Source organism: Hemibagrus wyckioides, linkage group LG13, assembly GCF_019097595.1.
Source record: "Hemibagrus wyckioides isolate EC202008001 linkage group LG13, SWU_Hwy_1.0, whole genome shotgun sequence".
NCBI classification, from domain to species: Eukaryota; Metazoa; Chordata; class Actinopteri; order Siluriformes; family Bagridae; genus Hemibagrus; species Hemibagrus wyckioides.
This window is the reverse complement of record NC_080722.1, coordinates 8,845,475-8,860,995: the sequence shown is the minus strand read 5'-3', so window position 1 is coordinate 8,860,995 and position 15,521 is coordinate 8,845,475. Positions and strand designations below refer to the sequence as shown.

General features: G+C 40.4%; 1 protein-coding gene across 7 annotated transcripts in view; it reads right to left on the bottom strand.

Annotated features, from left to right (window-relative positions):
• baiap2b (BAR/IMD domain containing adaptor protein 2b) overlaps window positions 1–15,521 on the bottom strand; it is a 65,321-nt gene that overhangs the window by 45,054 nt on the left and 4,746 nt on the right. For 6 of the 7 annotated variants that reach the window (XM_058406893.1, XM_058406898.1, XM_058406896.1 and 3 more), the window contains exons 2-3: window positions 10,540–10,615; window positions 7,986–8,072 (exon numbers count right to left, since the gene is read on the bottom strand). In XM_058406893.1, coding sequence (XP_058262876.1) covers window positions 7,986–8,072; window positions 10,540–10,615 — 163 coding nt within the window. The remainder of the gene's footprint in view (window positions 1–7,985; window positions 8,073–10,539; window positions 10,616–15,521) is intronic. The other variant, XM_058406897.1, reaches the window with a different exon arrangement.

Sequence of the window (15,521 nt, the reverse complement as noted above, 5' to 3'; positions counted from 1 at the left end):
CAAATTTTCTTTATGGAACTTTCTTTATGAATAGCAGTAAGTTCCAGTACTGTAACACACTTAAAAATCCTTGTCCACTTGTCTCTGCTTCACGGACCCCACTTTGAGAATTGTAGTTCTAGCTGTCTTCCAAAGAATCGTTTGTTTTTGTTCAGTTGCTCAGCGAACTGCCAAAAAAAACAAACTCTTCAGTTTTAGAGATCATTAAATCCTTTAAGACAGTGAGGATCAAAAAGTTTCTCCTTTGGACTGATAAAAACAGAGAACAGACATGAACATACAGAACAGCGTCAAACCGGTAAGATTGCAAGTAACTGGAATGTCTTTGGAATTTCCTCAAAAAATGAATAATCCAACAGACAGCTATTATTTTTTTCCCCATGTAACAACACTACTAACCCAAGAGTATAAAGGTTAATGCTTGCTTTCTCTTTCTAAGCTATGTCACAGGGGACCTATGCTAACAGACATCTGTGTGATATTGGTGCTTTAATAACAAGAAAACTCAGAGTCTGAGATTCAAACTTGCAAAGTCCTTAAAATAGAAGTACAGAAAAACTCTCTGACCCTTAAACAGCTCAGACTCTGACTGCTGCCAGCTACAGAGACACTATTGCTCAAAAGCTCTGAAAAAAAAAAAAAAAAACACATAAAATAACTAGTGTTGATTAACAGGTCATGTAATCGAACCTTCAGTACTGCATCATTAATATGAGAGAAAGCAGATGGTGGAGGCGGAACTACAGGGAGTCAAACTGACCTATAACCTTCTATGATGAGTTGGAAGAAAAAGATTGAGAGCCTTATTACTGACTATTACTTATTACTGAGGGAGCTAGAGCGAGCGAGAGAGAGAGAGAGAGAGAGATACAGAGAGACAAAGAGTGAGTTTTTCACCTGATCAAATGAATGATGTGTCTGCTTTAATCCTCCACACCCTCTCACACAGGTATTTAGGGTTTGACTGCTGTATAATGCATCTATTTCTTTGCCCTTTCTTCTAGATTTTCCACCCCACTCTTGGTTTTCCTCTTATCATTCTATCCACTTGCTCATATTTTGGATCCATTTTGATTTCCCCCTTCTTTTTCTCCCTTTTTATCCTCCTGAAATTCACTACTTTACATCCTTCCTCGACACCTCTGACCTTGGTGGAGGTAATAAAAGTCGACAGCATAAGAATGATGCAGCACACAGATGCTAGCGATAAGCATAAGCACCTTATTACCAAGCTGGAGACATAATCGCATTCATATTTTTTTATTTTTTTTTAAAGCTGCATAGTGGGACAGGTGTAGCTGTGCTTGCTGAATGCTGGCATCTCATTTTAAGGTGCTTGACATAAGTCTTTCTGCATGCAGTTTGTACAAAACAATAGAATTGTGCAGGTGTAATTAATTTTTTCTTTTCATTCTTTGTCTTTCGTGAAGGAGGGAAGTTGGATGCAATCAGCGGCGTCACATGGAGCAATTCAGTATGTCCTTGTGCTTGTTTTCTTACATTTTTGATGCTTTCTTTTAGAATTGCACAAAGTAATTGGATGAAATTGCATAATTGGATGAAAACTTGCACAGATACTTAAATACATACGACTGAAATTTAACACCTGTGGAATGAGCTGTTTTGAAACTGTTTAAATTATTATTACATTATGTAATGTAATTTATGTAAAGTCGAATTTATTCTTATTTTTATTACTATCTATTACCACCTAGAGAATGTGAATTTTTTTATCTACCTTAGATACATAAAAATCTACCTTGTAGATCTAACTATCTGGAGAAAAGTTTTATTTCTCACTCCTTATTTGAGATCCCGAATACGGATTTCTGTAAAGCCTTTTGGCCAAATGTTGCTAGAAACTAATAAAACAAGAATCTTATATAAGATTTTTTTAAAAATCTAATTGCCACTATGTTAAAGTTATCCTTATTTCAAAGTTATCCATCTTATTTTGACAGATAACACCGATAGGACACATTATCATCTTTTTAAGTCTGCACCCCGAGGGGGTAAGACAAAATACAGACGTGAAAGAAAACACTAAGCCAAGGCTCTAAGCGTCCCAGTTCCTCAGAGTGAGAGGAAAACTATAGAACATCTGTCCACACCTGTACACCTGCAGCCAGGATGTCAGCTAACGGAAGTGCCAGTCTTGTGTTAATGCTGTTTTGCACATCCACTTGATTCCTCTTGGGGTGAAAAGATCTTCAGCAGCACCTCTATTCGAAAAGCTGCGATTACAACATCACGTTATTATCTGGAAAATTCCCCTAACGCAATCGCCTGCTCACTGAAAATAGCCAAGATTTAAATCTTAATTTCAGCCAATTCATTTTTGCTGGCTGGAGACCTGCATTTCTAAACGACTTCATTTATATGTGTGCAACGGAAGGATATTATGGAGATTGTATCCTAAGATCTACTCCAGAGAGGCAAGAGAATGATAAGTAACATTTTGTCTGTTTAGAGGTTTACGAGATTTCTCCACATCTACATTATCACAGAGATACCTATTGAATGGAAGGTGGCGTGTGTCAAATATCTTCATACAAAGCAAAGCACAAGCTATACAATCCCTGCAATTACTTTAGCACTGTCCTGGTTCCAAGTTATACATGGGACTCTAAAGCTGATGTAAATATAGTATTGTATTTAAAAGGTATAAGTCTTTGTTACAGTTTTATTGCATGACTAGCTGCTTTGAAGAATTAGCATTGACTTTTACATTTATTGTAATACTTTGTGAGGAAGAATCCCAAATCAGTTGATAAAGCTGATGACAGGAATACAGGATAATTTGTGACTTTATAAGCCTGAAGTTTTCCGCTATTTCGTTATTCAGCTATTCAGCTATAGGTATAGATCTTTGGCCTAGAAAGGTGCATGTAATGTACATTTAAAGCTTTAGTCAAAAGATAAGGGTATCGCCCCAGCAACATGGGCAGGTACCTTAAGTAAAATACAAATTATTCATTAATCTGTCTTCAGTAAGTAATTTGTCTTGGTCAGAGTGGCAGGAAACCAAGATCCTATCCTGGGAACACTCCTGGAAGTGTGAGGCAGGAGTACACCCTGGATGAGATACCAGGGCATCATTCACACACACACACACACACACACTCATTCACATCTAGAGTCAATTTACAGACAAATCCAGGAAGAGAAATGACTCCCAGATTACAAACTGAGCTCAGGAACTAGTGTGCTTGCGTGTATACTTTCTTTCTGAATTATTTATTACACTCTCCATATGACCTGTCCATTAGGATAAGCCGCTTTCATGTGAAATATTTCTAATGAGGAAGCTGGTGCTTCAAAAACATGGCCACCTGCAAGGCATGAAACTCAGCCAGAGGAAAAAGTGAAATGAAATCCAGATTACTCACATACAAAACAAAATTCTTCTCGCCTGGTAGCTATTTAATTAGCCGAGATTTTTGGATGGAGTGTTTAATGGACATTCCGCATGCTGCCGGACGTCTCGGCTATTGATGGCTTAAAGAGACTCTGACAAAGACAAAGGCGATAACCACTAGGACATGTTAATGCGACTGTTAAAAAAAGGCTATGTGTTGCCGAAGGTCTAAATTGAGACTGCTGTTTTATCTTGTTATTGTATGTAAACCGCTGATTAAGGGTTTTAATTAGACCTTTGTTTTGCAGGCATTCATTAGCTGAAGTCTCTCAAGTTGACAGCAAAAGCACAGAGTCTATTCTGAGCTGGAATTAATATCAGCTTGGACTTGAAATGTTTGCACAGAAAATATCGCCATATTTTCTGTAATTCAGTGGAGGCTGTGGTAGTGCTGCATTCAGAGCTCAACCTCTATAAAGCACAGTCACTACCCAGGATGTTGCCCATATTTGGGCAGGAGGAAACCGGAAGCTGCTTAGTATCCCACACACTCGTGCGGCGTGCAGGAGGCAGACAGTGCAGGCTGGTTCTGGCAACACTGACATCACCAAAAAGCCATTTTAGGACAGAGCTGTTGCTCGCTCTTACACTCTCTTTCCCCATTTTGCCTTTCTCTGCGGCAGAACAGAGTGTACTAAGGCGTGTGTGTGTATGTGTGTGTGCTCTATTTTTAGAGCCGTTTTCTCCTCGGGAAGGCTACGTTCTTGTGCTACGTTCTTGCCGGAGCTGCACGCATCTCCTTTCACACAGCGAGGTTACACAAGGGACAGGGAGATTACACCGACTAATGAGAGACTGTCGGTTTTAACTGTCAAGGTTTTGCTCTAACTACTTACGTAAGGGACTCTTGACACATGTAATGGTGGGTTTTTTTTTTTTCTACAGATTAATGATGTATTGGTTATCCTGCGGAACAGAACGTATTGTTCGTAGCGACCTCTTGATCCGTACAGCTGATGGATGCAGCACGCATTAACAAGAGCAATGGATTCGTCAGCATAATGCAGGAACTTGACGACTTGTCAGAGCCACTAAGCATGGTGAGGGCATCGCATTTTCATGCCTTCTTGCTAACGAAATCTACACCAATGTGGGTTTTTTTTCACACCGCTCTCAAGTACTCCTCAATCTGCAATACCTCTCACCGCAGTCTCACCTTCGCTCCATAGTAATCAGTTCCCTATCTGACACTTACTGACTCATGTGAGGATATTTTAATGACCCAGAGCTGATGCTGGTTTCCTCATGAGTCAGCAGTGGCCGGTCTGAGGCTGGAACATCCTTTTGATTCAACTTTATTCACACAGCGATTTAAACAGTTCAGTTGTCACAAAGCAGCTTCTCGTTTTTCCTCTTGAAAAAATTATAAACTAAAAAAACAAAAGCCCCTGGTACAAAGCCCTGACGCTGGAGACTCCTTCCAAAAATAGCTAAACAAGCATTTTCAGCATATCGACAATTACACGTTTTTAATTTGTTCATTATTAACTTACATTGTGCGAAAGGTTTGCCACTGGGAATTATTTAGCATTATAATAACTCTAATTTGATTTGTATAAATTGGTATTATAGAAACAATAATATATTCAAACGAATGCATTCATATAAACCTGTGATTTGCCTTGCAGATGGTGCTATCAAAGCACCGTTATAAAGAATTAATCAACGCCCCCATCTTATAGCGGGAAAAATGTCTGGCTTTATATAGCAGCAAAGATAAAAACAGAAGGTGTGTGTGTGTGTGTGTGTCTGTGTGTGTGTGTGTGTGTGAAGGGAGTGGCATCACACATTCCACAATGTGAAGACGGAGGAGCTGATAACTGAGATTTACAGCGTATGGCTTAGAATTTGACAAGATTCATCAGTAATGTGACACCTAGAGCTCATTGTCATTCATTCTCAATAATTGTAATTAATTCTCTGGTCAATGCGGAGACAAACACTCAGTAGTCCCAGCTTCGAAGTAGTCATCTGATTGGTCGGATTCTACAGGATGTGAAGTTCAATGAGTATAGACTCGTTCATTTACGCGACTTTCTTTAAATGAACGATCTGTGGTTGCTTGTGGTCTGGTTTTGTAAGAACATCGACTTTACACACTAAACGTGATGCTGAATTAAACAAACTGTGATTGGTTGCTTTACATGTCAGTCAGATGCACTTTTGGGCTGTGCTTGGCCAATAAAAGTTGCTGTGGAGTCCAGACCTTCTGCTGGGTGTCTGAAGGTCTGGCTACATGAGACTACACACTAAGAAACTAACACTGTATACACACATACACACACACACACACACACACACACTCTCATCAGAGCACCTCTTTGCATAAATGTTACTATTAGTCTGCTTAAATGCATTCTTTGCTGATCATACTCTGTCTCTTAACTTAGAGTTCTTCAATTTCTTTATCTTACTGGATCAGAAAAGAAGGATAGACCTTATTGCAGATAGCATATTTACATTTACATTTCTGGCATTTGGCAGACGCCCAATTTACAATTTATTGTAGCATATAACGCTATCTACCCTAGGGCAAAACAGCAAACAAGAGAATTGATGTGCGATGAACAGAGGGTGTGGCCAGTAGACACATTTTCTTAGAGAGTGCGAAAAAAGAGCAGCTGCCTTTAAGAGATGGAGGGTGAAACACACACACACACACACAGTTTATTATAATAAGCTGTTTTGTTGCATAAGTATCACTCAGTTTATCCATGCCTGTCAGCATTTTTAAAAGAGAAACGTTCTTTATAGCATCGCACGAATCTGCTCTATTACTTCTACAGAAGTGAAGGAACTAAAAGTGACACTAATAGCCAATCCATTTCACAAATTATACATATTCTACATATAGGACTATGAGAAACTATTCAAATTCACATTCTGATTCCTGTCTACAGAAGTGAAACGCATACTTTTTAAACCTGAAGTAACCCTTTACCTTTGGGAGCTGAACAAATACTACATACTGCATACAGAATGTACAGTGACGAAAAGCATTTTTGTGAACCTTCACTACCGAAAAATACAACGTCGGTACTGAACAAATAGTACCTAAAAACAACTCGTTTTACTGTAATCTTATTGTACTGAATATGTAACCTGTACTGAAGTTATATTACTGAACAACAAACACTGGAGAACCTTCAGCAGACGTTTGTGTGTCTACAGTGAACAACACATTTGAGAATCTATACTACTGAAAAACACCTTTGTGAATCCACACTCAGCTAGTGGCATCACTAGAAGTAATGATGAATTTTCCAATTACAATTTGAAGTGTACTAAATAAACTTGAAAAGAAAGACACTCGGGAATAAAATGAAAGATGGAGCTGCTGTGACCTGTAAGAGGTCTGATAAAAGCCTCTGCAATGAATAATACAGGCGCTCCCACTCCCCTTTCTTTTTTCCCCAGTGAGAGTTGGTATCAGAATTTGATTTGCTTTAAGAAGCAGGGTGAGGAGAGATGGCAGTGCAGAGCTTCCACACAACTCCATCGCACCGTGAGTCTTTGCCCTGATATCAACAGATACAGTCCTGAAAGCCACCTAAAGCCAATTTACTCAGTGACCACAAGCTATTGGACCTTGAACCAACCTAATGCAAGTTTTATCTCTGTTCATTTCTAAACCTCGAAGCTTATAGGATCCAGTCCGTCACTATACAATCCGTGTCCCTCTTCTGTAAATTGTACTGGAGACGTAAAAATTAGACGAATGCACATTAAACTACTACGCTGTTATGGACCAGTGTAAGAGAATCATACACTAAAGGATGTTTATTTTTAATTTAATGATCCTAAACCTATAAAATATGTAGTGTAATACAGTATATTATATTATAAAACTGTGAATTGCAATATTGCCCCAGCCCCAGCCCCATGCCTGGGGTAGTTCAGGGGAAGGCTTGTAGTAATGTAAATGCCTTTGCAATTTGCTTGACAGGCAGCAGAGGTCTCTTTCTTCAATAAACATGTTATTTAGAATATCACTGTTATTTATATACAGGACATAATGTATGACTTCTGACAGGACTGTGCATTTCAGCTATATCATTACAGGATTATAAGATATTTAAGGCAACTTTAAAGCGTAAACATTGCTTTATGCTTTCTCAAATTCTCATTCGGTAAATCTTGTATAGGTCTTTGGCTTGCCTGTGTGATGTACTGGACATGAAAATATTGCACTCATATCAAATACATGTTATTTCAAAACAGTCAACATTTACCAGTGTTGAGATATTAGTCAAGGAAACATATGAATGTTCTCAATGATCTGATGTAAACTATATGTAAGAATGGTAAGAATTTTGAGGTAATAACTTACAAAGATGCCTTCTGGATTTAAACAGAACAGCAGACAGAGTGAAAAGGATGTAAGTGCTAGAAAAGCACTTGTATTTAAGGTTTACTGTAACTGTGTTTGTGTTTGAGCTTTAGGATGGCCGGACTATGAATTATGAATCAGACATTTTCACACAATCCCCAGAATAAACGTTGCTAGAGTCTTTTTGCAAAGTCCTGGGCACTGCATGGGGCACTGCAGCTATGATCTATAACTCACCAAGGTCCTTAGAGCCGTGACTCTCGCTGGCCAGTTCACCCATCCGAACCAGGGCGTCGAAGTAGCCTTTTGCTGCAAATGTCACACCTGAAAACATGGAAGCATTTGGGACATCAGAAACGGGAATGTTCTACATCTCTATGACCCTCGGGCATCCCTACACCCGTAATGGCTTCCTTAACCTATCAGGACAGGTGTTGGGAAAACGTAAGGATCTATATTCCATGATGGAGAGGAGCGGCTTGGGATTGAGCTGCAAAAAAAAAAAAAATGCAGGAATATGAAACGCCAATCTGTGCACGAGCTTTATTTGTCCTGCCACATAAACGAGCACTGAGTCTCACCTTTAGAAGCAGCCAGAGAAATGCAGTGGCCTAACAGACATACTGTCTGAACTCAGAAGAAGTTGAGTATTTTAGCTGAGGCCAAAGGATTCTGGAGGTTAGCAAATGAAAGCGTCTTAGCAGATATACTCGGACCTAATTGGTTCAGGAAATCAGAAACTCAGACTTCACAGTGTCTCTTTTTTGCAGAAAAAGATTTTGCAGTGCAGCATAAGCTATAGCACGATATGAAATGGCGAGTGAAGATGTAGCGTACGCAAGCTCCTGCTTCAGCCAGGTATGACTGCAAAGACTCATCATCCAGTGCTGATGCAAGGCCATGACAAGCGTGTCCTGGTTCAGGGGAGATTAGGGGCTGAAAACAAGGTGGGGGGGGCAATTTTTTGCTCCATTACTCCAAGTGGAAAGCCTATTTGGTGAAGAGAGAGCTAGGGAGGGGGCTCTGGAAAAAAAAAAAGTGGATTATGAACAGAGCTCACAGTGGAGAGACTTTCGCCAAAAAAACAAATGAATTGGCTTTAAAAAGTGACCACCGGGACTTCTTCAGTCCCCAATATCACACTACGTCCAATGATGTATTCCACTTCTACCATTTTCCTCAGTCAGAATGCCAGATGCAGAAGCACAAAGGGTTAATGGCAGCTGCTCAAATCAAAGCAACCAGCAACGATACATCGCCCAGGTCTAGTGTGCAAAGCGGCTGATCTAAAATCTAAAACAGACATTCCCAATATGCCTCAGTCCCAATCTTGAAAGCCCACTACCCTTCACGTATCAGTCTGATTAAAAAAAAAAAAAAAAAAAACTCAGAAAATTAGCAGATGAGATGGATCAGGTGTAAAAACAGCTGGGAAAATGCTGAAAAACCTCATTAACTTTCTGATAATCCCATTTGAACCCATAGAGAAACTGATTTACATGACATTCTTTTCAGTCTTTTAAAAATACTCTGAGAGAGCCCATCTGCGCTGGTGTATTGGTACAGGATTTCTGTTCTCAGTCTGGGAGATTTGCTATATTTACTATTCCAGTGAAGAGATCCTTCAACCCACAGTGGCACCGGCCCAGGCAGGGCTGGCATGATGGAAAGCAATTCCCACTCTGGGCTTTTGGACTATTTTTAACTCATCGGGCTGCATGGGTACACACACACACACACACACACACACACACACACACACACATCTTCTACAGCTGCCGGTTGAAGTGTAGTGCATTTCCACAAACTAGATTATAACTAAACTGGGTACATAGTGCTGATTATAGATTCATATCAGAACTTTTAATTTAAACCTTTATTTATGGGGTCTGAAGTTTATAAACAGTAAATACTATACATGCTGAACAATCAAACTGTCTTCCCATTAGTCAGACTTTTACACTATTAAATATTACTTTTAACAGTTATTTAACAATCATGACAGATGTTATGCTGTGATTATGCTACGATTTATACGATATCCCTATATTTAGTATCACTAACAAGAAATGCACCTGACATGACCTGATTAAGAAAGGGGGGGGGGACTGCTTGTCCTTGTACTTCTTGCAGGTTTCAGCTATGCTTGTCCTGGATACTCAAGTGCACTGTTCCCTTTTTTCCTTCCGTTCTATGAAACTGCGCTAACTCTCACATCTCAGCCTGGCCTACTTCTGCCTGCTCCATGTTCCACTTTGCCTTCCCTGTTTCCCAGCATCCAATGTGGTGATGCCTGCTTCGCAATGACTGCGCCGCGTCCACGTACAAACCGTCGTCCATTCACACAGACCCAAAACAAAAAACACGGAGTCCATCAGACAAACTGACGCGATGGTTAATGAAGCCATGCATGGGTGAGAGGGATGCCAGGGGGTGCAGATGGATTTTGACGTGGAAACATTTCATGACGATATCAATACGACAGAGGAAGCCAAAAGTCCCCACACACAAGAAGACATATTTAAACATATAGTACATTTAGAACATGTAAACAGCATTGTCCAAAAATAAGCTCGAGGAAAATCACGTTTTGTGATGATGCTCCATGATTATATCCTCACCTGCTGAGCTTCTCAAGAATTCAGCAAACCAAAGAGTGTGTACTTTATATGCTCACCATTCCCTTTATGGTTTCAGCTTCTACAATTGCAACTGACCAAGCAAGCTGGATAAATACCTGAGAGAGAAAACACGTGACTGGATAATAGAAATTTGGTGTCAGTGTACTCACTGGAAAGAGCCTTCTCGTATGTCTTCCCCATGGCTACAAAGTTCCTCAAGCAGGGGTTAAACTGCTCCATGATGGACTGGAAGGAAGAAACAGAGGCTTTGGTAAACACACAGGCATTCAACACACATAGAGAACCATCCACAGAGAGGAAGAGTCACTCTCACAATCAATCACTAAAACAGAGAATATAATAGGATCCTTAGACAAATAAACAATCCAAGCATTGTGTGGTAAGATGGTTGTTCATTATAGAAACACTGTGAAAGCTCTTTAACCGGACAGAAATAACTAGAGTGATGATGCATTGTTATTTTTCCTCTTCCCCTTTCCCCTTCAAGTGTTTCTCCATCAATCCCCTCAAGTGGCTTTGCTGCTTGCCCTGCCGCCATTGTGAATGAGAATTGTTTCAGTTAAGTTTATACTAAAGAAAGTTTTAAAGTATACTAATTCCATATTCTTGTTATACTAGATATCCTTGACAGACATTACTTTATTTCTAAGTGTACTAAATAATCAAGTTTATTAAAATGTCATGTCATGTTAAAGTTACGAATATGATATAAGACAGGAATAGGACAAATCCCTTGTTTTATAACCTCAGCTCTTATACCAGAAGGTACTCTTCAGATGTCACTTCATCATCAAGATGCATTTGCTTTAATTAACATCATTAACAAATTATTCCGAGGAACCTAAATTTTAAGTTTGTACCCATGATCCCTGCAGTCTCTGAATGAGGCTGCAGAAGTCCTTGATGATTCACATACACACTCACATTCAGAGGTGGGCACTCACACACAGAGGGGCTGCTGAGGATGGAGTGAGGAGGCACCAGGTTGCGTGGTGAACCACGCTCCCACGCTGACTCACCCGATCCCACGTTCACAGCTGCCCTTTCGAGTCCATTTGTTCCTTCTAAAACCCTTGTGATAGAAACCCCCTCCGCATACCGCTTGTATGTCCTGAATAATCGGAATAATCTCCTTCTTGAACATCTGCCGCTCACGGAATAAAGTATGACCTTTTCCCCTAACAAGTGGTGGTGTCCTCATTTCACAGGCTTTTCTGTGGCTTGGCAGGATCAGCCACAAACGGGGGGAAAAGTACTCATTGTGAAAAGACACTGCAAGGCACTTTGTATCAGAGGAATTCAGGACTAAAGCAAAGGAGAAGGAAACAATTCCGATAAAGCTGCGGGGTAACAAAGCTTTACGCACCACAACTGTAAGGAAAGGTTAATGAGAGCATGAGTGTGTGAACATCAAACGCTCCACTTGAGATGTTATGTGAAGTGAAGCTGATGGTGAGCTAAGCTGGTTCAATGCCTCCTACTGTTGCACTTCTGAGAAAACAAAACAAAACAAAACAAAAAAATGTATGAGAGAGAGAGAGAGAGCCTCCTACGAAAGTGTGTGATGTGTAGACTGTGCAGCAGTGGATTCAGCAAGATGTTTATAAAAAAGTCCTAATAGAAGTTTAGCTCATTACCATTAGCTCGTTTTTCTGTGTTTTTATGCACAGTTTGACTCATAGCCATAGCTTAATATTCCAAAATCCATCCAAACAGAGTGAAGGAAATATAATTGAAATATCTAAATATCTTGTTTGCACCATTTCCATAATCAGTTTAGAATGATTTGTTTTCTTAAATGCATCAGTAAAAATGCTATTTTGTGAAAGAGAATTTGACAAAAAAATTATTAACTGATGAAATAAGTTCTGAAAGTGGAAACGTAACAGACATCTAACCTCTCACACACACACACAGGTTAAATTTCAAGAAGCTCTTAAAAAAGCACATTCCCCTGAGAGAGGAGAACAGAAACAGCTATATACACTGACCAGGCATAACATTATAACCACCTGCCTAATATTGTGTTGTTTACCCTTTTGTAAAAGGGGCCAGCCTTAGCTCCTCACATGCATCAATGAGCCTTGACCGCCCATGACCCTGTTGCCTTGGACCACTTTTGATAGATACTGACCACTGCAGACCGGGAACACCCCACAAGAGCTGCGGTTTTGGAGATGCTCTGATCCAGTGGTCTAGCCATCACAATTTGGCCCTTCATCAAACTCGCTCAAATCCTTACCCTTGCCCATTTTTCCTGCTTCTAACATCAACTTTGAGAACAAAATGTTCACTTGCTGCCTAATATATCCCACCCACTAACAGGTGCCATGATGAGGAGATAATCAGCGTTATTCACTTCACCTCTCAGTGCTCATAATATTATGCCTGATCGGTGTACATGCCAATAATAAAAAATACATGGTTAAAATCTACAGCTATAACTACCAAAGGATAAGAAATCCAGTAAAAAGAAAAAAAAAGAGAAACAATCCATCACAAAGCCTACAAAATGGATGCACTCACTCACACACATAATGTAGGAGGAAACTAAACTAGCTAGGAGTGAGAGGAAACCCTTTCTACCATGGGAAAACCATGAGAAACTCCACACAGGCAAACATGAGCCTGAAGCAGCATCACTACCTGCTGCGCCACAGCGCCACCCTCGTCTCAGCTTCTCATCGGTAATGTAATCTATAGGCCATTCCACAAAAAGAAGCTCAGCTGAGCCTTTTTTTCCAGCTGTGATAATCAGCCTGACAACACTGGCTGCTGGCAGCCGACTGATGAAGCGTGCGTACCTAAAAGACGGAGGAAGCCAGAAAAATAATCTGCGAAGCACACGGAAGCGTGAAGAGCTAGAGTGCAAGAAATCCAGGATTTGGCTCGACAGATACACGGCTGATGACAAATCGTACTCTTGAGAGAACTGGAGTCAAGCGGCACATCCTGTGTTATGTTCTTGCATGACTGACATGAAGAGAAAAAAAAAAGATCTAAAATTCATACAAAAAGGAACACTCTCTCAAAGATCAGATCGGGGCTACACTTGCCTTTTGTATTTGAGTGTGTGATAAGATCAAATGACAGTCATTCAGGAAAACTAATCCATAATGCAGTAGGTAAAATGACATGAGCTTTCACAATAAATCTTTATCAGCTACTTCAATACGTTAAATTACAATTAACTCGACAGTGTTTTAAAGGTCAAGCGTCCGAGCGACTGATGCAGTCGAGGATTCTTTACCCTCAACCGCACTGGAATCAGTTCAATCATTCTAACCCAACACCTTGTTCTGCCCATCTACCAAACACAGAGGAGTAAAGGCTAACACAGGCTTCCTTCAAGACATCAAGCCAGGCAAGTTCATCCTTTCAAACTTCTGCTCATGCCTAATCAGTTCTTCCACAAATATGATCTCACAGGCTCCCATGATTGGCTAGTGTCACTGTGATTGACAAGGAAGAGACAGTGATACCATCCCTCTCACCCACAGAAAACAAGCAATTTTGCTTCCTTGGCTCCTATCTAGAAATGGCTGTGGGATATGATCTCCTAATGATAGGATGAATCATTTCTTTTGCGGTACGTCTGAGGTCACAGACCTTTAATGCAAACAGAACGTACTATAAGTTGTTGAATCTCTGATAGCTTCTGCTGCCAAGTCACATCAGAGAGTCGGTGTGGTCACTGCGAGGTGGCTGAAATTGGATGAGTATCAGGTATCAGAGCTGTATATAAAAGCGATCATTTCGAACATCCTTACATTTACTCAAACGATGTAGATTACTTCTGGCATGTGGCCTAAATATTGAAAAAGCTGAATCTATTGTTATTAGTATTAGTATTATATTATAATAAATATTATTACTATTATTATTTACATTAACATTTGTGTGTTACTATTTATTAGACCTTTATGTATTAAAGTTTACTAGAACCCTTGTATCACTGAATCACTGATGCTTTACCTGACAATGTACTACTTTAGATATTGTACTGGAACATTTTTTGTTCCATAAGGCACAAAAGATGTCCATTTACATTTCAGATGAGTTCATATCTGCTGCGAGAGTGTGTGCCGCCTCCGCACGACTGCGCCAGCATGACTCCCACCTCAGTGAGGTGAAGAAGAAGACTTCCATGCCCATATTTGGCCGTGTCGGAATTCCCCCGCAGTCCTCTCTTTCTCTGCTGCAGTTTATTCGCATTCTCGGCACGTTCAGGCTGAACCAAGTCCGCCCAGCCGGAGGGGTGTTCGGATGGAGCCATTGGGAGCGACTGTTCGTTATCAGAATGTGAGACAGCAGAGGAACCCCATCCGAAGGAACACGGCGATCCATTCAGAGAAAACCGACAGCGGTTTGTGTGAATCAGTCTGAGTGAGAAGGCGCATACAAGCACATGCACATGTCTAATTCTAAAAATTGAAGAGTGTTCAAATCCTGCTGCAAGATCAGAGACTAAATGCCTTTGCGTAGCCTCATGCACCCTGCAAGCGCTTGCAAATCTATCAAAACATACCAAATCCATCTTCCTACTCCTTCCATCAGTAAAAATCCTATTATAGCCATGCACTATTCTCCTGCACAAATCTGGACAAGGATGCACAGGGAGGATAGATATTTCCTCCTCCATCCTTCTAATTCCTTTAGTTCAACCCTCCATCTGAGACTAGCCACAATAACTTTCTCTCATCCTCTGCCAGTCTCATCTCTCACATCCCTCCTCTCTGACCTTGATTGCCCTGGCAGCTTGTCCTGCCAATCTGCAATTTTAAACAGTGCAGCAGTGGAGAGATTAATCTCATCACAGTTCCCTCTTTGCACCAAATTAGTTCCAATATGGCTGCCAAAGGAGCACATTAGTTCACAGACTAGAAACATTTGAGCCAAAATGTCACCACAAAGACAAATGAGAAGCTTTGGCTTAAGACAAAGGCTACGCTGTTCTAAATCTGATCCTAGAGACAGATTTGTATTAAGTGGGTGCAAAACAAGCTACTGTAGAGGGTGAACGCTGGGACTTTAGTGGTAGCCTGCTGGAAAGGAACTTAAAAAGTACAAACAGAGTACGTGTCTCTGTTTAATGTCTCCTCCAGTTGGTTTACCACAAAGATACAGGGAT